Genomic DNA, 23,764 nt, shown 5'->3' with positions numbered 1-23,764 from the left:
CATGATAATAAGTCATAAAAGCTTGAAAAATTGTTACAGAGAAATGAATAATTTAGTTTGAGATTGTAAACTCTCGTTTTCTGTTCTATACCGAAACAAAAAAGAAAACGGTGTTACCAACCCACAATTATTGGTAAACTAATTTTTAAATGTATGGACCGTGATTATAAGTCATAAAAGCTTGAAATTCTTTTTACAGAGAAATGAATAATTTAGTTAGAGATTGTAAATTCTTGTTTTCTGTTCTACACCAAAACAAAAAAGAAAAGTGTCACCAACTCACAATTAATGGTAAACTAATTTTTAATGATGAGTGCCCAGGAGTCTGAGGAAGAGGCGAGTGAGACGGAGAGTGGCGGGTGACGAGTGTGCACATGGAACAAATAACTGTGTACTACAAATAAATACAAAGAATGTATGTTTTTGTTGTTTCTGTAACCTACAAATGTATTAATAATGTGTTTGTGAGTAACAAAATCCCAAAATAGCCAAGACTTTCGCAGTGACCAGGAACCTAACCCCCCACCCCTTTTACCATTATTTCCTATGGGAAAAATATGTTTAACTAACACATTTATGATTAACATGACGTCTCCAGGAATGTAACCCTTGCGTTAATTGAGAGTTGACTGAATTTCATCAATCTATTTTTCACAATTTATTTTCTCACACATTTGTCTATCATACTGGTCAAGGACACTTGTGTATAATCTAGCAATATCTGTTTCCTTCTTTGAATATTGGTACCACAACTGCAGATTTCCAGCCCAATGGCACCTTCTCTTCCAGAGAGCATGCTATCAATTGATGTACTTTATCTAACAATTTTTTCAATGTTGAATTTGTGATCTCATAAGGCCCTGTGGCTTTTTTTCACTTCTAATTTCTCAAGTAATTCAAATAAGGTGTGTGTGTGTGTGTGTGTGTGTGTGTGTGTGTGTGTGTGTGTGTGTGTGTGTGTGTGTGTGTGTGTGTGTGTGTGTGTGTGTGTGTGTGTATTTACCTAGTTGTATTTACCTAGTTGTATTTTGCGGGAAGGGGAGCTATGCTCGTGTTGTCCCGCCATTGTATCCCGCAGTGTCTAGTTTGTTTTTAAACTCATGAATGGTTTTTGCGCATACTATCTCATTATCCAGTTTGTTCCAAGTATCCAAAACTCTATGTGGAAAACTGTTTTTCTTCAGTTCTCTTCTATAGCTATGTTTTTTTATTTTCTTACCATGTCCTCTTGTGTTTCTTTTGTCCCAGTTAAGTAAGTTCTCTCTATCAAGTATCTCTGTGCCTTTCATGATTCTGTAGATGGTCAATAGGTCACCTCTCTCTCTTCTTTGCTCCAGTGTCGGTAATTCCAGTTTAGCCAATCTCTCCTCGTATGATAGGTTTGCAAGTGCAGGTGCCATTTTTGTAGCTGCTCTTTGGATTCTTTCTATTTTCTTTATATTCTTTTTGGTACTGGGGGACCACAATGTCGCCGCATACTCTAATCTAGGCCTTATCAATGTAACCAATATTTTTTTTATCATGTCTTCGTCCAAGTATGTAAATGCCACTTTTATTGATCTTAGCAAGTTGTAAGTCTCCCCGACAATTTTGTTAATCTGTATATCATAGGACAAGTCGTTCGTGATAATTACCCCCAAATCTTTTTCGGATCCTACTTTCTTTACTTCCTTGGTTCCAATTGTATATTTTCCTGATATTCTGTTTTTGCTTTTTCCAAACTCCATTATGCTACACTTCTTAGTATTAAAGTCCACTTCCCATTTCTGACTCCAGTTCCATACCCTATTTAGGTCTTCTTGCAGTGCTTCACAGTCCTCATCAGTTTCTACTTTCCTTAACAGTTTGGCGTCATCAGCAAAGAAGCTCATGTAGCAGTTCACATCCTCGTCCATGTCATTCATATAGATAGCAAACATTATTGGTGCCAGTACAGATCCTTGCGGTACTCCACTGATCACCTCTTTCCAATCTATATGTATGTCTATATGGATGGATGTGTGTGTGTGTGTGTGTGTGTGTGTGTGTGTGTGTGTGTGTGTGTGTGTGTGTGTGTGTGTGTGTGTGTGCAGTCTTATATGAATGTATTTAGGCTACAATATTATATATATATATATATATATATATATATATATATATATATATATAATAATATATATATACATCCATATAGACATACATACACACACATCCATAATATCTCCCATTACTTTGAAAAGCATCCATTTTCCAACTGTTGGTCATCTAAATCATTCAGTAAATTAATGCCAAGCACCAAGTTAAGCAAAATACAAGAAAACAAATCAATGTGCAAGCAAGAAACTATCTGGCCTGGAACTGAGAAAAAGTAATTATTTTCATGCTTGTCATTTGTACTGTGTGTAGCTTTCATGTGTGTGAGCAAAGTCATCTATGTGCTTCATTGATGTGAAATGCGTAAGTGGACAAAACATTTTTAACATCTGAAGCATGTGCAAAACCTAATATGTTAGCAAATACTGCCATATTATTATATTAATTAACAAAATATACTTCATATTCTTGCACATTTAGAAAAAAAAAAATGGGTCAGTAAACACACACACAACATTCCCAGAACTAACCTGATGATGCATATTCTCCTGGGTGAACCCACCCACCTAAGAAAATAGAAAAGAAAAACATATAACATCTCCTGAACCACTAAACAAACACTACAAAGGAATGACAGATGACTTTCAATTGAAAAGCATTCAGAATAAAATCTTCATTCAATCTATCTACGTATATACCAACAGGTGAGTGATATAACTGTCAGTTTCCTTGAGGCCATATGCCTCCTACAAGAGAAAACCAGGGCATTGGATTGATTGATTTGTGGCTGCCACTGGGCAATCTTAGCTGAATATAAAATCAATATTGCCTCACCTGTAATATCTGCACCTTCATCCATTTCAGCAAGAGCATCAGGCTCCTGGAACTGCAATTCTTGATACAAAGTGTTGCCAGTACGTTCCTCCCTGTAGAAAAAATATATTTCCATTCTTTACAACAAGGGTTGACAAGATATACTATAAGCTCTTCAATAAAAAAGGGATCAAAAGAGAGAATAAAATAGCCTTGGAGCAGCCAGAATAAGAGAGGAGAAAAAGAAAAAGAAAGAAAAAAAAAACATACATACATACACCAAAGGCTTTTTCCCCTTTACAAGGGAGGTAGCCAAAAAACGAAGGCATAAAAACCATACCCTCCCATTCCATTCCTAATACACTTAACTTCCCTCCACCCTCTACCCTCCCCCTTATCTTGGCACCTCCTGGATGATGGGTCATCCCTGCATCTTGTCCACTGCCCTGGGTCAGAAGCAGTGTCTCAAGACACAGCACATCCACAGCAAGGCTGATTCATTAAATCAGTGACCCCTCTCCATCCCCTCATGCAGAAAAGTAGAAGATGGGGAGAAATCCCTTCAGGCTGCGTCAAATTTTTCTCACACAATACTACCTCACCCCCATCCCCCCCATCCATTCCACCTCATGCATCCATTCACCCCTGTCTTCTGTCCTCTACCATCCTTCCTCTTCCCCAAAGCTCCTTGCACCACATCCACCCATCTCATCCTAGGTCGCCCCTCATGTTCACTCCCTCCACATCTGCCTTCCATACCTCTTTTACTAGTCTTTCTTGATTCATTCTTTCCATGTGTCCAAACCATCCCAATACTCTTTCATCAACCCTATCTCCCTACTCCCTTACCAACCTCATTCTCCTCCTCACTTCCTTGTTTCTCACTCTATCCAGCCTAGTAACCCCCATCATACTTCTCAGACACCTCATCTCAAACACATTCAAACTCCTCTCTTCCTCTCCTATGTTCCAGATTTCTGCCCCATACAGTGCTGTTGGCACAATCACTCCTTCATACAATCTCCTCTTAGCATCCATTCCCAAATGTCTATTCCTCATTACACTTTTTAATCCACCAAGGCATTTACTCACTTCTCTCAATCTACATTCTACCTCCACCTCTACTCTTTCCTTTCCTGCCACATTCGTACCCAAGTGTCTAAAACTATCCACTTCCTCCAGTCGCTCTTCCTCAATGCTCACTTCCAGTCTGCTGCCACTTTCACTCCTTGTACATCTCATCACCTTACTTTTACCCACATTTATCTTCAGCTTTCTTCTTTCACATACTCTCCCAAACTGTCACCAACTTCCTCAATCCCTCCTCTGATCCTGCTACAAGTACAGTGTCGTCCGTAAACAACAGCTGGCTCACCTCCCACTTTTCTCCATTTTCTTTAATCATTTCCATTCCCTGACCCACCACCCTTGCATTTACCTCTCACACCACCCCATCCATGTATAAGTTGAACAGCCAGGGCAACATAACAAATCCCTCACAAAGTCCCACCTTTACCTCAAACCACTCACTCTCTTCATTTCTAATCCTGACACATGCTCTACTACTCTCATAAAAACTCTTGACAGCTCCTAAAAGGTTTCCTCCTATCCTGTATATCTGCAAAATCTCCCACAGTGCTTTCCTGTCTACCCTGTCATGAAAAAAAAAAAAAAAAAAAAAAAAGTATGAAAGCCGATCATCAAGATCATGCCAGTATAAAAGTGGTAGTCAGTGCTAAGGGGGTTAACCCTCAAGCTTAAATTTTTCAAACAAATTTTTTCTATGATAAATACATCCTATCATTTCTTCCAATGTAAGCAAAAATACCATTACGTCAATCAAGAATTAGTCATAAAGAAAGAGAAAGACCTACTTGTGCTTTGTAGTTGTAGATTTTGTTCTGGACGGTAGCCTTCCTTCAGGTCCAATACTTGTATCCATAGATATATCCTCAAGGTCCTCTATCTCTGGCGACGATTCCATTACCTCTGACTCAGGAGTAAAACCATCGACCCATCCACCTTCTAGAAATATGATCAAATAAATCAATCAGTAAATTATTCACTATTATCCCCAGTTTATCATGCATACAAACACATATCAACACATACATACATATACCAAGGCTTTTTCCCCCTTCCAAGGGAGGTAGCCAAAAAGGGAAAGGCATAAAAACACTCCCACCCATTTCATCCCTAAATACACTCCACACCCCTCCCACCCTTCCTCTCATCTGAGCACCTCCTGGATGACGGGTCATCCCTGCACCCTGCCCACCGCCCTGGGTCAGAAGCAGTGTTGCAAGACACAGTACATCCACAGCAAGGCCGCTTCATTCAATCGGCGACCCCCCCTCTCCGTCCCCCTTTGCATATAAGGCGAGGACGGGGAGAAATCCCTTCGGGCTGCGTCAAAATTCACTCACACACACTACCCCACCCCCCACCCCCCCGCCCATTCCTCCTCATGCAGTCACAACATCATCCATATACAACCATTCTCCACTCACCTCTGTCTTCCGTCCTCTCCCTTCCTTCCTCAACAGACATTCCCCTCTTCCCCAAAGCCCCCTTCACCCCATCCATCCACCTCATCCTAGGACGTCCCCTCATGTTTACTCCCTCCACATCTGCCTTCCATACCTCTTTTACTAGTCTTTCAACACAGTCATATCACAGTCATATCAACACAGTATATGATATCTTATGAGGCTCTGCTATTTACTGAATGTTATAATATCTTCCAACTTCCATTGAGAATAAATTTTCCCCTCTAGTACAGGAGGTGCCATGATAAGAGGAAGAGAAGAGGGTAGAGGGGAGTGGAGCATGTAGGGGATGGAATGGGTGGGAGTGGTTTCTATGCCTTTTTTTTTTTTTTTTTGCTACCTCCCTTGTAAGGGGGAAAGAGCCTTTGGTATAAGTATGTATATGTAGTACAAGTTTCTGAACATGAGTCACAAGGTAATTATAAAGCAGTGGGGGCTAAATCAAATTCAGCTGTCGGCCCCTGGTATGGATGTGCTGTGTCTTGCTGCATTGCTTCTGACCCAGGCAATGGATGGGGGCAGGGTGACCCTTCATCCACAAGGAGCTAAGATGAAAGGGAAACAAATGGGTGTTGGATATCGGATGGGGAGTGAGTGCATGCCTTGGCTGGCTACCTCCCTTATGAGGAGGAAGAAGCCTTTTGGTATATAAATAATAACACCCTTTTCTGGACTAAGGGATCTGGCTCCTTTATATTGCTATGTACTTAATTCTTTATTGGGGGATTGGAGGAAAAGCAAGAGGAGAGAAAAAGAGACAAGAGTTGGTGGGTAAACACATGCCTCTTGTACACAAAAATATAACTATAGGCCAAGCATATCCCTTACTTGTTGCTGTTGCCCTTTCCTTCTGCTCAACCATATCTGTTAACTGGCCCTTATCCGAATGGACCACAGGAGTATCTGGACCAACTTGGGCTTCCTGTTTAGCAGAAAAAGATCAAGTTTTATTCATGTCATCTTGCTTAATCATTTATACTATATTCATCACATAAAGAGAGAATCACTCACTTGAAGCTCATTCTTGATGGATGTGACCTGGAACGTTCCATTGGTTGATGACATCATGTCCACAGGGGATGATATCGACTTGGCTGGATCGAGCGAGCTGAAGCCAAAAGACACAGGGCCAGAGGACCTGAAGGAGAAACTGGAAGTCACCCATAGGGGTGAGCGAAGTCAGCATGCATCCATAACCACACAATGTCCCTTACTAATGAATACTGTACAGTTGATGACAAAGTTCCTGCCACCCCCTCATTTTACATGCAGCATTTCTTATCCATGTATTTCCCTACCCTTTGTTGGCATTCACTAATAGGTACTCTTTTTTTTTGTAGAAACTGCATCAAAGCAGAAGCCTTAACATGACATATCTGCACAAACAAAACCATAGCAGGCAACAGGACTTTTGTCTTCTATTGTACACCCTTCTGGATTGTACTGTTTATGATTAATAAACTAAAGACTTTATGAAATTCATTCCTTTTCTCCATGCATGCTACACATCAAATGTTAAAACAGCAACCAATTTTGTCCTGGAATTTGCAGTATGGGATGTATGTACATTTTGAATGAAACAGGGTTATATCATAATAACCACAGGATATATAACATGCATGGGGTATCAGCATTTCAGGACCTACAGGGAGGGAATGTGAATAAAGTATACTTAATAGTTAACATACCAGGTATAACGCACATCTGAGTATCATTGTTCAAACTCTTCATGTTGCTCATGAAAACATTAGAGCAAAAGCTGTGTAAAACATTAGTTTAATCCCCAGTGCAATAGCATTGGTAGATCTTTCTATGAAATAGATTCTACAGATAAATCTTTTGAACAGTAAAAAAAAATACATATTACTACACATGAATACAAAAAATGCACAACAATACATCAAAATGCCTCTGTATAGATAAGACAAGTGTATAAAAATGTTCTCAAGTACATTTATTCAAGTTTTTAATGAGATGAATCAAATGCAACATCTTCACTGTTCTTTCATTTGAAGCTACATACCAGTTTGTTTTGAAGTCTTAAATGCTCAGGGTCTAGCAAGGAACACATTGAAATAGCTATATTTCTAAATAATGAACTTTATCTTTAAACATTTTGATTCCTAAGCTTCCATGTTTTAATCTACAAATTCTAAATCAATCTGTTAACCTGCCTCAAGGAATCTAGCCAAAGCCACCAGGTTGATCCACACATCATCCATGGACGAAATTCTATGAAATTATCTGTTTTGTGTGTATTAAGGTTCTGTTTACACTTTTGAGAATGAGCAGTGAGGCGATCAGGTTGCGCTTATGTCTACATATATCCAAAGAGGTGTTTTTCTGCACCCAAAACCCAAAAACCCAGGAGCATTTATGTCTCTGAACTTTAAACCTGGGATGCATGAGAATGAACTGGCTCTACATGCTGGGATCTTACAAGAACACGTGAGAACAAAAAGTTGTCCGAAGACAGCATGGCTGATGCATAGAATGAGCAAAAACAGGTGTGTAAGATGGCAAGAAAAGAGGTACCAAAATGTATAAGAAAGAGTGGTCCTTTTTTTTTTATTATTATTCTCCACATATGTAACAATAATAGTCTGTTGTTTGAGTCTTGCTAACTAGAAACCCACAGACCACAAGCCCTCCAATGTATCTCTCAGAGGACACACTGAACTGTTGTCTGTGCTGTGTCAAAGTGTGGGACTATTTATATTTCTCCATACTGGAGTAATGGCTGCATGGTCATATGCAGTAAATACTTTTTTGGGGGTACCACAATGCCATCCCCCAAGTCTACTTTCTTCTTTAATCCATCTTTTACCACTCCTCAGTCTCAGCCTCCTTTTTTTTTTATATGATCCCATGTTGAGGGATAAAAATGCCACTACCATGTCCCATGTATGACATAGAAGGTGATTAAACATAGGAGACTTGGAATTCCTCAGGCAGTAATTTTCTCCTGGAAAGAGTAAAGACTAAAGTGTGTATGGGTAGAACATTCCAACCAGAACCCAATCAGTTGGCTTCTTAAATGTATAAGATACAAGCAAGAGCAAAAGAGGAGACTGGTAGCACTCGAAAGGTAAACACATGCAAAGAAGAATTTCCAGACAAGATTCACAGTCTAATTGTGCATTCATTTGAAGGTAATACCTCAGGATTGGAAAAGGGCCAATATGATGTAAATTTATAAAGGAGGAAGCAAAGAGGAAACCCCTGATTTCCTGATGAATGTCAATGACCAGCATGATAGCTAAACTGTGTAAGAGAATTGTGAAAAATGGATGGATTTAATGGCTAGCAGAGGTCTAGGCAGACAACTAATCTGAAATGAATGATTACGTATCTCAAATCTGCTAAGCTTTTACTCAAGAGCAGTGGATTTTCTACAAGAGAGACAAACCATTGGGCTCTATGCAACTATACCTTGACAAAACCTTTGACAAGGTCCCATACAAATGGTATATAGATATATAGATAAGATATGCATAGACAGAAACTGGAACACACTGGAGGGTTTCAGGAAAGCTTCCTGGAATGGATGAGAAACTTACTGAAAGATTGATAAACAGGAACACTCATGGAAGACAGGAAGCCAAGGTGGATAGAAGTAACTCGTGAAGTTTTATAAAGGTCAACACGGACACCCATAATATTCTTGATCTATGTAAATGATGTCATGGAAAAAATAAACTACATTGATCTATTTGCAGATGATGCAAAGATCATGAGGACAACTGATGAAAAATACTGCAAATTGTTACAAAACGATCTAGATAGAATTTAGAATTGGACTAAAGTGTGAAAATTAATTAAGAAGTGCAAAAGTATTGGAAAGAGGCAAAAGTTCAATGAAGGAAATTAAATAATGACAAGAGTGACAAAGAAAGACCTGATGGTGTTGGATGCAAAGAATTTGTCACCTGACAAACATATTAACCAGATTTTTTAAGGAGATGTCAGTAAAAATAAGGATGGCCCTTCAACCACAAGGAGCAAAGATAAAATGGAAGGAGAAAGAAACCTTTTGGTTTATAGATAAACAATTAGGTAAATACACACAAGCTTTTACTCACTCACCCACTCACACCAAGAAATGTCATCCTCTGATGTGACCAAGGCAAAGTATAATCAAATATGAATACTTTTAAATTAAAAGTAGATAAACAAACACAAACCCACACTCACTCACTACAAAAAAATGTCACCCTTTTCTGTGACCAAGGCAGAGTATAATGAAATATGAATATCAACACTACTAACATCTACATTACCATGCTAAACAACATTAAACCAGATTGGTGAATATACTACGTAGAGGATGGATACTGCAAGCTTATACACAAACTTTTAGAAATGGACAAATTTAATGGAGGAGGAAATCAAATGTAGCCTTACCTCATTACCATTATATTCCCAAGCAAGTTGCATCAGTGTGAAATGAAAAATTTTGGGTAATATGATAACAAAGACAAGGAAGAGAAATACTGATAAGAATATTAATCCGCTAGTGATGTTTCTCAATGAAATGAAGACAACTAGCTAGATTACTAAAACTATATAGTCTTATCTGTTTCTACTCAGATCATGTATGTTTCTGATATCATGTACCAAGGAATAGAAGAAAAAATGCACAGCTACAGTAATGAAGAAATTAGCAAATCAAAGTTTCCCTGAAATTTTTGTTCAATAATTCAAGATCAAATTACATAAAAGAATGATGAAATTATACAATTTAGGAGCTATACTTTAAAAAATTAAATTCTTGCATTTCATAAACAACTTTCAATTTGAAAGTCACTAAATACAGAAAAATAATGTAGCCAATAAAATGAATATTATAATTCAAAACAGCATCAATTATATATGAAGATGGACACAATTCTAACTCTCTTTGTGAGATAATACATATATCAAAAGGTGTAATTTGGAGTGAAATTATAAATATGCAAACTGCAACCAATTACTTATCAACACCAAGTAGTATAGATTTATGATGACCCAATTTATGTGAATATACATCACTCATGAACAAGTGGTTGGCATACAATGAATCTAATAATGACAACTGTTACCCCAATTTTATCAATGACCTGCAGCCCATCAGTAGCTAGCAAAAGTGTATGAGCCCCCCTATAGATCTTGAAGAAACATCAGGCTGTTTTCCATGTTGTGGTAGAATGTGTGTTTCTATATCACCAGCTAACAAGAAGTAATGGGAGTGGGGGGGGGGGGGGGCAGGAGGCAATCATGGGATGCCATCTCTCCTGATGTTAAAAAGGTATGCATGTGTGTGGGGGGAGGGGGAATTAATCAAAACTGACAGACCTTAGGTCCAGTCAAGAAACAAAGTGCCAGCCCCTCAGGGTTACACCTACAGACAGAGGAGAGGGTGTTGACTGATTCTGAAGATGTGATGGGAAGATGGTCCACAATAAACTTGAATATTACTACATATATCTCCAATATAATCAAATTCCACAATCAAACTTAAGATAATAATGCTAACTAAAATAGAAAAAGAAATTATTAAAACATTTGTATACAAGGTAAACTTTGCTCTATCACTGAAAAGTAAAACAAAACATCTTCAGGTAATACTTTCTCAAAAAAAGTGAATTAACAATTGACAGATCACTGATGAAACTTGCCTCACATTTCAACCAATGACAATAAATTTAAGGTGAGCTTCAGTCTCGAATCATCAATCATAGGCAGTTATCCATCTGCTGAATAAAATGGTCTGACACAGGCCCAAACTAATGAGCCTAATCAAAACCAACTTTAACCTTTCAGGCAGGCACCCATCCCTCAGATGATGATGATAAAATATAAGGCATTTACCAGAACATTAAATGTACTGTACATAGCATCATCACAATGAAAAACATTGAAGGCCTTATCAGTTATGTATACACAGCACCCATTAAGAAGAACAAACTACAACACATTAGAATATTCCTAGTTCATAAAGAAGTCCGGAAGTCTTTCCCACAACTCTGCTGATTCAATGCATCATTACAACTCCACATATTATTGGTATATCTGTCTATCTATATCTATGTATTAAGGGCTTCTAACACCTTACAAGAGAGGTAGCCAAGTCAAAGGCTACCACTCTCACCCATTCCACTCCCATCCAATTCCTTTTTTTCTTTCTCATCTTTGCTACTTGTGAATGAAGGGTCATCCCTGTCCCCCACCCACTGCCCTTGGTCAGAAGCGACAGAGCAAGGCCACTTCACTTAATGGTGACCCCCCACCCACATACCAAAAGTTCTTTTCCCCATTATAAGTGGGTGTAGCCAGGTCAAAGCAAATACCTAACCTACACACATCCAAAACCCATTCACTGTCTCTCCTATCATAGCACCTCAAGGATGAAACGCCATGTGTGTTCCCTGTCAAACTTCCTGGGTCAAGGGCAATACAGCAAGACATAGCACTTCCACAGTATAGCCAGACAGTTAGAGCTGGTTTATCTCCCATTGCTTCATAACAAGGGAACCCAAAACCACTTGGTACAAATACATACATATAACTACTGTGGCATCAGTTATTATCAATGACAGGCTTCCATTCTTCGTAAATGACAATATTCTTATATACTTTTCTATAGTTGCATATAGGAACAAAAGCAAATTATTGTTCCAATGTACAGTGACACCTGTACAAAGTAAACAAACCCAATGTCACAAGGGAAGGCACCCAATGACACTATAAGATTTAAGTGCTTCGCTGTGACCATATATGCTAGGAAAGTTTTGATAAGTGGCAATCACTAGTATCAGGAGACAGACAAGTTATTACATAACATTACATACCGTATTACATGATAGAATTTCATTCAGCAAAACCCCTTTTTGCCTCTTCTAAGAAATTATGGTACACTGTCTAGATTTTGTTCTGGTTAATGCTGCAGGGCAAACCATAGATTGAAGAGAGACTTCAATGAGAGCAGCCCTTATAATCCAGTGCCTCCCTTCACCTGCCTAAAATCTTCTGGGTTTACCAGAAGAGTTTTTATGGTACGACATAAATTTCAATTAATCACCATCAATTACACAATTAGATTTTTTCTCCCTCTACAACTGAGCCTACATAAATCACCTAAAGTTGTGATATGAGGTAGAATTAGCAATAAAAAAAATAAAAATAAAAATCCTCCTCAACAACTGAGCCTATATAAATCATCTGAAGACCAACACGAAATCATTGTGACACGAGGTAGAATTAGCAATGAACAATTATAAAAAAAAGGGATAAAGTATCTAGAAGTACATTCTGATGCATGCACAGTCATACATATTAATGAAATGGAATCGTCACCGCAATCTGATATCTAAAACCTCCGTGTATCTAACCATAGACAATAACTTTGGCAAGTCTTACCTGTTGAGATTTCCAAGGTTAATTCCAGGTATTCTGGACCGAGAACTTCCCATTTGGTCTAAACGGTCAGTGCCCATAAGAATCTTGGTACGTTCCATGTAATCCATGTGTGTTTTAAAGAGTTCTGTGTAACGTTCATGCAGTTTTGCATACTCCTTCTTTAATTCATCAACCTTGTCCTCCATCCGATTGGCTGTAAATATATCAGTCATATTTTAATATTGAATCATAAAGTAAATAATGAAATACACAATGAAACATCAAAAAATAATTTCCTAAAATCAGAGCATTTTCTCAACATTTAAGACAAAAACTGCCATGATATGCAAATTCACAATATAAAAAAAATAGAATAAACAAATAAATCAACATGCATATATACTGCAGATAGGAACACACTGATATCAAAGAAGAAATTCCTCACCATGGTCTGATGCATTCTTGTTTTTAAGTTCAAACATTCGAACAATCGACTCTAGACTCTCTACTTTGGCTTGGTACTGCTTGTGCTCCTCCTCGACATTGTCCTCCAACTCCAGAACTTTCTGTAATTGGTACAGGGTAACAGCAGAAAATACACTTTAACAATGCATTGATTATTGTTATTGCTAAAAACAGTCATTTTACTACAGTTAAAAGTACACATTTGTCTATTTACATGATATGTGCATTCTTTTGGCTATCCAACTATTAGAAGATTGAGCAAATAAAAAATGAAGTGAATTCCCCTAAAGTTATACCTACCATTGGTATGAGATGGGGATAAAAACCCCATATACATCACAAAATTAATTCATTATGCAAATAAACACAAACTGCACTATGAATGGCATTTAGATGCCATGAGGTCTCTTTACCATTTGTTGCCCCTCCAATCCTCATTGATGAAGGCTCATCCCTCTCTGCCACCACTCTGCCTTGCACAAACGCAAAGCGAGACATCCTTACCCTTTGCCAAAAAACCTCCTATTAAATAACTCCTACCCATAAACCTTAGCCACTAGGTATTATAGACTGATCCCTCTACAACATGGGTTCTCCACCTGTGGTTCACAAACTCCCCGGATATCGCGGGGTAGTTTATAGGGGTATTTGAATCACTTGTGAAAGATTACTTAAACATTTAACCACTTCAGTACAATGACGCCTATGTAGACATCATGAGGTGTGAGTGGGTACACAAGGATGCATCAGTGTCTTTATTATATATATTTTTATTTGTAGTTGAACACGAGTTACCACTGGATTCTGTGAACTGGTTTGATCACGTTTTCTGTGTTTATTATTACTAAGTGTAAAAGAGAACAAGTAATACAGCAGTGACTTTATATTCTATAAAGCAAGTAGTGTGATGTAGTGTACATATGGCAGCTGATGCTGCGCGCAAGAATTTGACTCACATTGAAGTGGTTAAATCTGCATGTGTAGTATCACTATATAATGTTTTTTATATTAATGCTCAACTGATGAATAAAGCCATTACAATTTGAACCATCTCATATCCATCGCGGTACCAATGTAGAGTATATTTAATTACGAGTAGCCCTAATATATTACCCTTCTATATTCTGTGTCAGGTTAATGGGGGTATGGGTACAGATGGTCTGATGACTCTCAGGGTTCATAATGGGAAAAAGGATGAAATCCACTGCTCTAAAACTACTCCATTCATTTGCCCCTTTTGTCCTTACATAATGGAACTATAAATGCACTCCTTCAACCCAATGACACACTTCCCTCCCTCACACACATTAAACAATCTCACCAACTATTCCACTTTAATGCCTCCTCTCATTGTTAGATATTTCCATGACAACCATCCAACCCCCTATCAGTTTCATCTCCTTCAACGCAGTTAGAATCTCCTCTTACAATATAGCCCATCGTTCTCCTGGCATCCCTCACTGCCACAATGAAAGCCCCTCAATTGTTCAACAATTCACTGAAACACTCTCTATCCTTCTTCCACATATACAGCCTCCACTTCCATCAACATCTATATATCTATATCCTTTATCCTCTGCTCCCTACCCAACTCACCACCACAATTCTTTCCACTTCCTTCCAAAACATCTTTCCATTCTTTTGAAGTGTGTTCTTGTTATACATTTCTTTTATTGTGCCTAGTAAAACCCCAACAAAGTGTGGATGCAGATTAAACTTATATAACTCTAGAGGATGGTGCAAAGCCTTCTTACCTGTTCTGAACTTTTCCGTAACTGCTTTTCCCTTTCATACTGTGTGACGAGTTGTTCGTTATCTTCTCGTAACAATTCAACTTCAACCTGTTCATATAAATACAAGAAAATTAACAAACATGTTTAATGAAAGCTGACATTCCTTAATAACAGTTACTCAGTACATTAAAACAAAGTTTTGTCCTTTAGTCTTAGCCAATGCTCATCTTTATAAATGAACTAATAGCAATTCATGAAGAACCTAGTACTGAGAGAAATATGTGCATCAACCAAAACCACTCTGACAAAGGCATAATTTCACTGGCTACCAATTATCAGCTACCTACTTTGATTTATCCCAGTAACAAACTTCTAGTGGAAACCAAAGGTGTACATGATACAATTATCCTTAGAGAGGGAGACACCTCCCTCCCTAACACAAAGAATTCACATTTCCTTATTCCCACAGAGCTTTGAATAGAGCTTAAGTTGACCTAGATAAAGAATGTTCAAGTGGACAACACAAGACAATTAAAAGAAAAAACATGTAATAATAATAATTAAAGATATACAACGAGACCTGGCACTTGACCTAATCCTGCCCTGAGGTCAACTTGTGGCAATCAAGTACCAGGACATGTCTTTTGAAGTTTCACTAGTGGAAATGTTCACAAAAGAATGCTGCACGACTAGTTCAAAGGGATGCTATGGAAGTCCCTAAAATATGGGGTCATACCATACAACAAACCACACTGTTGAACCTAAAGACAATAAATTTATGTGCTTGCAAATACATTTGGTATCAAATCCCTTCAGGGTACATTGTGCATTACAGTATGGCATGATCCTGTATGGAGTACTGAAACTTAATCAATACCCTAGGTCATACAGTACTATACTGTAACCCCTGCAGACCATATAGGGTTGTTGTTGTCAACAACTACACCAACAACAAAAATACCATACGGGGCATAATGGGTGCTGATTGTACAAGTTTAATGCAGTCTAAGTTTAATTTTATGGAGTACTACTGATTCATGGTTTCAGAAACAAGAGCCACACCGATAGACTTTGCATAGCAATGCTGGAGGAGTGGAGAAATTTAAATACCACTTTAGTGACAGTGCAAAAGAGGAATGACTGATAAAAGGAACAATATTGTCATTTCTCATATCAGGAAAGTTTTGTATTGAATCAACAATTCTCAAGTACTCCACAATTTATCTTATCACACTTCCTTCTGGGACCATTGACGGACCTGCAACCAGTGGTCATGCAATGTGAAGGTCAAAGATAATCATCATCCTGCTGCACATTTCCAAAACTCATCAGCATTCTTACCTCCACCTAGAGGTGCATCCCCATAGGGCTGACACTCAATCTCCAGACCAGGTCAAAGATCTGTTATCAACTTTGACAGTATTACCTCCAATTTTTAACACAGGAGATAATCAGCAATTGTTCCTCTCCTCCTCCTTTTACCACAAACTGATGACATAAACAGTCCCACACTAATACAACACAAACAGCTGTCCTATGTTTCTTCTCAGAGGGATTAATAATAGGAACCAATGACCACTGCCAGGTCCTGTGAAGTCCCTGATTTCCAGTCAGTGAAATTCAAGGCAACAATTATATCACTTCTGCCACAACTAAGGACAAGATTTAATGCTTTCTGGATGGCAATAACAAATAAAAACTACCCGGAAGTAAGATCACTACTACAAAATTTTATTCCAATTATAAGTCTCGTACCCAACTAATGTATGTAGCACTGTACCACTAATTGTTATTGTGTTAAGTACAGATATTAATCAAAGAAATTCTAGAGATATCATTTATCAGCATTACCTAACAAAGTTACCTTTTATTCCACAAAAACACATAATACATAAATCATATTCCAGTGGTTAGTTTTCCATGGATTACAAGTCTCCTAAAAGAGAGAACAGGGGCAACAAATTGATTGATTTTTCAGTCTTAATGAGTAGACCCATCGAAGAGGGAAAACAAGAGTAAACAAGGTCATAGAAACTAATATAACCTTATATGTACCATGGTCATTTGCATAAAAGTTCAATCTCTATTCAAACCATTCAAAGCTATAACCCCTCAGCACAATGAAGTTGGCCAGCATTACCTTATCTAATATCAACTTGAAAACATCCAAAAATCTTTCCAAGATACAAATGCATAAAGACAACCTTAATTCAACAACAAAGTGGGTGAATGGGCAAATAAATCTAATAAGAACTATCCTATACCTAATTTCTACTGGCCTATTTTCTTGCCAGTGTACTGTATGGAAGGTGATTACTTTGTAACTGTGTACTGTTCTCTAAATGATAAAAGTTCACACACTGGGTTTTGATTCTAAGTTATAATTCATTGCAAGCACTGAAGCCAAATCTTGGCTACAGATGGACAGAAATCACATTGTTCTTTCATTTACATCAAAAGTTTGCCATTGGCTTTGATGCCAGGTACCACCATGATGACAGCAAATGCCACAGAACTGATCTTCCCAACTATCCATACACTATCTCCACAAAAAAACATTTCACTTTACAGTATAAGCAAAATGTTATGCTCTTACTACTCATTGCATCTACTTCTAAAGAAGACTTCACTAGAAGCTGAACTTTCAACTACTCTTTGTCTAGACGTACAGATAGTCCTTTGTTCTCACCTCAAACACTTTGCTGAGCCTTCCTACAACATGGGAAGTTAAGAACTTCCTCCCACAATGATTTTCTTCCAACACTTTGATAGTTTATTGTAGTTTGTCACACTATTGTTGACCCCCAACCCCCATCTCAATAAGGAGCCTCTGGGGAGATCAGTCAGTTGTGTGATCTCTTCTGCCAAACAGAAATAGGCCATCTCCACCCAAACTGTTCCCTTTTTTCTTCTACCAGTTGGTGGCATAATGGCATTCCTACACTTAAACAATGATAGGTAATTGACAATGATGATCTAGCAAAATAGACATCAGTTAATCTTCACCCCACAGCTGACAGGCACTGTTCTTCTACTCACCCCTGCTAGCTGGTGATAGTCTCTGGACCAAGATCTATAAATTTCAAATGTATTTCCTTCATCTTTTCACACAATGAGCTCTGACAACAGATTGCTCCACTACTACTATAATCCACTACACTAATAAGAAACTATCCCAAATTCTTATAACACTGACAAACCCCTTTGCTCTCCTTAGAGAGATCTATGAAACTGCTTATGAACAACAGCCATTCACTGTGGATCTGCAGATTTCCAGACAAGTTCCAAAACTTTCTGTTGGACCCTGTAGCACTTTTTTTTAACATTTCAAAATGTTTACCCAACCCTTATTTGTAATGGAATGTTTAATCTGTGACATTTAAAATTGTGTGATGTTCTAAAGATTATATAGATTATAGAATCTACAGGATTGTAGTTTGCAGACAGATCAATATTCTAACAATCTGAGTCTAATAATATGTGGTCTGAACACTCCCAGGAAATTCCTGAGATGAACTCTCCTCCTGATTAACAATCTATAAGATTTCTTTGAACTGCATTCTCTACTGGACAAAACCAAGTTTCATACAGATAGATTATTGTGGGCCTTATGAGTTATAAGCACATTTAGATAATTTTTTCTTTTGGTTACTCAAATCCTAAATTAGCGTGTTCTCCGCATGTCCAGTTTTAATGTTTTCCTTATCAATTTTCTTTTATACCATAAACAAAAAAGGACCATAAGGAAAAAAGTAATAGAAAAAAACAAGTTTTGGTATGAGACCTAATATGGTTGGGTCCATATTTGGTATAAAGTTCTGAACAAGGTGCTTCTTGGCTTCATGGTGATCTAAGAGAGTGATATTAATGATGAGTTCTAGGGAATGCTGATATCTTACATCAGCATTATGTGTCCAGCATTCTTCCAATTATCTTGTTTACTTTCTCTGGGTTATCATCAGAGAATGAAGTATCCTTCCTTGGCAGACCTTCTTCACTTTTCCACACTGTCACACCATCACTAACTTTATTTCAGAGCTTACAGGTCCAAGACTTTCAAGGTATTTTGGGAATATCTGTGTCCTGTGAAACAAATACCCCACAAACAAAAGATATGGAACATGATACCTCACGTTGCATTGAATTCACGACAGAAAAATCTACAGAATCTATCAGAGCAGAAAATTTTACAAGAACTCTTGACCAAGTGACCTGCGTACAAACATGTTAGCTGTAGCCAGACAACTATGAACCTCCAACAAGAGACCCAGGAACAGGGTTGTGATTTGATCGACTGGATTCTGGAAGCAATCATGCCTTTGTGTTGTGATGCTATAATACTACTGTATAAACATGCTTGCTAGAAATAGGAAATAAAATTATAATCTAATTAATTACTAGTTATTATCAAACCCTAATAAGTGCAAATCTAAATCTCAAAGGATGAAAATTTAAAAGGACATTTGTCTGACTGACATTAATTCCGGTCTATAATGATCTCCATATTACAATGACGCATTTTTCACTATGAATAATCACTCATATCATAATTTCAACGGTGGAGTCAAGATATACACCCTCAAAAACCATTAACCAAAATCCTCCCGAGGCCACGACTACATTCTAAGAAATTTTGTAATCATTGAGCATGACTCTTACCTCGTGCTCCTGGTTTTCAGTGTACGCGAGATCAAGGCATTCTAAAATATTTACTACTAGGGGCATAAGATCCTTAACTACATCTTCGTCATATCGTGTCATCATTCGTTCAAATTCTTGGTATATACTCCCAGCAAGACTTTGCACTTTCTCTGACATAACTATATGGGAGTCGTCATGTGAATTATAAACAGTTTCACCTTCCATCATCATCTCCATCTTGACTTTCTTTTACACCACTATATCACCGTAAACACTATAAGCCAATTTCCTCCATGGCATATTTTTCTTATGATTCAATTCTTTCCTTCCCACACTTGTCACCTTGCTAATTCCGTACATAGACTACCAGCTGCCATAAGACAGTGACGTAGCATTGAAACCTTCGATTCCAATAATGCCTGACTTTCACTGATCCATAAGAATATTCAAAGTTTGTAAACATAACAACATACTCCTTTCAATGACCTATGTTTTTATAAATATCAATTTATATTAAGGTAAATTTCTTATTCAACCCAATAATCTACTTTATTTACATATTTTTAAAAGTATATGTAATACTATTGATTTTTCAACGTTGTTCTCACCAACTTTATATATTTAGTCGACATAAAAAATAGCAAATAAGTCAAACAAAAACAGCTTTTTATGTATTAGACTTATAATCAATATATACCGTTTGTAATTTTTATAGTATACTTTGTGACATTTCATTAAATCATTCAAAGGGAGCAACCTTTTACAACTTGGAAAGTATCGTCTGCTTCATTGTTTACATCATGTTTGCCCTTGCTGACTACAAAACCTGCGGAATATTAAAACGCCTATACCTGTTTCACTGTGTTATATTACCGTACTACATGTATTAGCGGAGAGAAACTAATATGTCCGGTTGTCTTTACACATAACATAATCATAGCCAATACATAATTCATAAGTACATCTGTTTTTGTTTAATCAAATGCACAAAGGATGGACATCATTTTCAGATCCAAAGAATTAAGAAGATTAATTGGACATGCGAGGCTCAGTTTTATTTCTTATACCCTATCTGGAGAAATAATAACCTACATCACCATGCATTTATAATGTTCTGAGTTTCTCTTAAATTACTGAAGTTATGACATCACCTAGTGTATGGGACTTCATGGTGGTAAAAATCCAAGGCATGCAAATGAAATAGCTTAAAAGTTCCATTGCCTCAACATAGATATATCAAAACTGTAAAATTTTTATATTTCTTCGTGAAAAATTCATTGTACAAAATTTTAAGTGAAATATAACAATCCGGAGAATGTAGTTTGTTTTCTCGTGATGTTAAATATACAGGATGTATTAAGTCCCCTATATTCACTATCAAAATCAATTTTCCTCCACAATTATTTTTGTTTATCAGAAATAACAAACTGGTTTGTTCTCGTCCCAATAATTTTATATACTTCTGTTCCATGAATCTAGTCCTAGGAACCATGAGTGCGATTTCGTCTGCATAACCATGAGTAGATACGTGACGTTTGACAGCATCAGTAAAATCAAGGATATAATCTAATTATTGCTAGTGTTGGTTCCACATTTATTGTAAGCCACCGTCCCGCCCTAACACAAGGCATTCCTGCACAAAAGATAAGCACAACAAAGACACGCCCCGAGCACATGGCCTTCATTTAGTATGTTGAAGCAAACATAATCAGAATAGTGATGACCAAATATTGTAGACCAAGTTTAGAATATGCCATAATAGTGATGAGGGACCACGGAAATAAGTAATATATATATATATTTATATATATATATATAATATATATATATATATATATATATATATATTTACATATATATATATATATATATATATATATACATATATGTATGTATATACATATATATATATACATATATATATATATATATATATGTGTGTGTGTGTGTGTGTGTGTGTGTGTGTGTGTGTGTGTGTGTGTGTGTGTGTGTGTTCAATTGGTCTTTGGATCACGTGTTGGACTCGTGATCGACAGCTATTTCCCTCCCGGAAGAGAGCTCAGAGCTCGTAGGTCCGATCTATGGGTAATGCTATGACCTTGCACACACACACACACACACCCAACTCCCCGCCCACGAGAGTCAGAGTAACGACCCGAAGCGCAGCGGTACCGAAATAATTTCGGCCCTGGGCAGGATTCGAACCGAGAACTGCGGGCCACTATTGTGGCAGTTCAGCGCTCTACCAACTGTGTGTGTGTGTGTGTGTGTGTGTGTGTGTGTGTGTGTGTGTGTGTGTGTGTGTGTGTGTGTGTGTCGTTAAAATACGGCCAAGAAAACTGTATTCCAAGCTGTATTCTTCCATTCAAGTCTTTTAGATCACATAATAAATTGGGAGAATGCATATACAGTATACAAATCACATTGTAGTTTTAAAAGAAAAATGATTGAGTCCTCATAAATAAAACAGTTCCCAAATTACAACACTCCTAAAGGTCAATGGTCACCAGATGCCAGTAAATAAATTTATCTCCAGAGGACGAAACGTCTGACCCCAGTCAGGGCACGTGACTTAAGGCTTACCTAGTTCCCCTTTTGTAGCTTTCTCCTCCGTATATATCTTCTTGTCTACATACCCAATTATTGTAACTGCAGAAGAGGCCCACAGCTAGTGGTCGAAATATAATGTTTACTCTGTATCTCATCTTATCTTTCTCCGAGAGTGGGTTTAAGTTTTATTTTATCATGTGTTACGACATATACGTTACTTTATGTATATATACATATATAAATATATATATATATATATATATATATACATATATATATATGTTTAAGAAAAATTGAAAAATTTTTAGAAGCTCCGCCATGGGTTCGTATCCGCCATGGGTTCGTATCCCATGGCGGAGCTTCTAAAAAAAATATATATATATATATATAAATATATATATAGTGCATTTGATAGTTTTAACTTAATTTTTAGAGTTCTAGTTTTCTAAATCACATATTCATTAATACTATTTCTAGAGTGGATTCCTAAAAGCCAAAAGAACCACTTTTGGTCCACGAAAAGGGTTGGACCGCCCCAACATCATATGATTCGCTCATGCAGTAGGCCTATTTGTATTCTCTTCAGGATTTTGCATTGTTGCCAGAACTTATTGCAACATTTGCTATCCCTCCTAGAATGCGCATTATATTTTGTCAGCAGAAGCCAGTTCTTCAGTCACTGCGAACAACGTCGTCCTAAAGAAGTGTTGTCATAAAAGTGGTAAAGCAGTATTTCCTAAACCATTTTATATGACGCCCCCTTTTTGCTCCCTGCAGACCCGCATGCCCCCTCTCCTACTTTTTTATATTTATATGTAATTGCATATCATATATAATCATATATTATATATAACTGTATATTGTATAGGAAACGGCCAGGAGTGACAGACAGAATTATAATTTGTACGTATGTAACGGCAGATCCTTGTTCTTGGAATGATTTCATTATTCTTATTTAACAATTATTTTTTAGCAGATGCCATCACGATCCCCTTGTATCCTTACGCTTCCCTTGGAAGGGCGCCCCCAAGTTTGGTAACCATTGTGGTGAAGGAAAGACGGAAGGATAATATAATTTTAAAGTAATTAGCATTCTTCTTTGAGTAGAGATTTGTCTCCAATGATGAAACATATTCTAAATGGCTTGGTCCGCAGGAATGTTAGTAAATCTCCTGAAATATCGATTGCTAAAAACATACAGTCATTACCCCACACGGAGCTTCCAAACTGTGACATTTACATTATATAGACACGACAATGATATATCTTTAAGAACCTTTCTGACATCTTATATATGACGAGATTAAACAGGAATTTAATTTGTATTTGCCACGTCATACTCGACCTAATAACGACCCTCTTTTCCCTAAAAAAAATAGATCACTGCAACATTAACTCTGCACTTCCAAGAACATTGACCCTTGCACCTAGAAACTAGATCACTGCAGCTCTAAAGCTGTCCTTCCTAGAACTACGCATGTGCTTTAATTGACCACATACTGGACACATCTCGAGCTAATGAAATGTTTGACAAGTTAGGTGCAGATGATTCACTCAGGTGTG

At 37.4% G+C, this 23,764-nt stretch overlaps 1 protein-coding gene across 23 annotated transcripts in view; it reads right to left on the bottom strand.

Moving 5' to 3' along the window:
- Positions 1-20,050, bottom strand: part of syd (JNK-interacting protein syd) — a 138,637-nt gene extending 118,587 nt beyond the window's left edge. For 15 of the 23 annotated variants that reach the window (XM_076183718.1, XM_076183719.1, XM_076183724.1 and 12 more), the window contains exons 1-9: positions 19,670-20,049; positions 15,032-15,118; positions 13,258-13,378; positions 12,834-13,026; positions 6,447-6,585; positions 6,264-6,357; positions 4,761-4,911; positions 2,908-2,999; positions 2,604-2,639 (exon numbers count right to left, since the gene is read on the bottom strand). In XM_076183718.1, the coding sequence (XP_076039833.1) occupies positions 2,604-2,639; positions 2,908-2,999; positions 4,761-4,911; positions 6,264-6,357; positions 6,447-6,585; positions 12,834-13,026; positions 13,258-13,378; positions 15,032-15,118; positions 19,670-19,888 (1,132 nt within the window). In that variant the 5' untranslated portion in view covers positions 19,889-20,049. Of the gene's footprint in view, positions 1-2,603; positions 2,640-2,907; positions 3,000-4,760; positions 4,912-6,263; positions 6,358-6,446; positions 6,586-12,833; positions 13,027-13,257; positions 13,379-15,031; positions 15,119-19,669 lie in introns of all 23 variants that reach the window. The other 8 variants (XM_076183726.1, XM_076183731.1, XM_076183739.1 and 5 more) reach the window with 5 other exon arrangements.
- Positions 20,051-23,764: the final 3,714 nt, after the last annotated feature.

The sequence above is a fragment of the Oratosquilla oratoria genome, chromosome 4 (genome assembly GCF_046742065.1).
Source record: "Oratosquilla oratoria isolate Oo_2021 chromosome 4, ASM4674206v1, whole genome shotgun sequence".
Lineage (NCBI taxonomy): Eukaryota > Metazoa > Arthropoda > Malacostraca > Stomatopoda > Squillidae > Oratosquilla > Oratosquilla oratoria.
The sequence above is the reverse complement of the archived record's forward strand: the minus strand, read 5'-3'. Positions and strand labels throughout refer to the sequence as shown.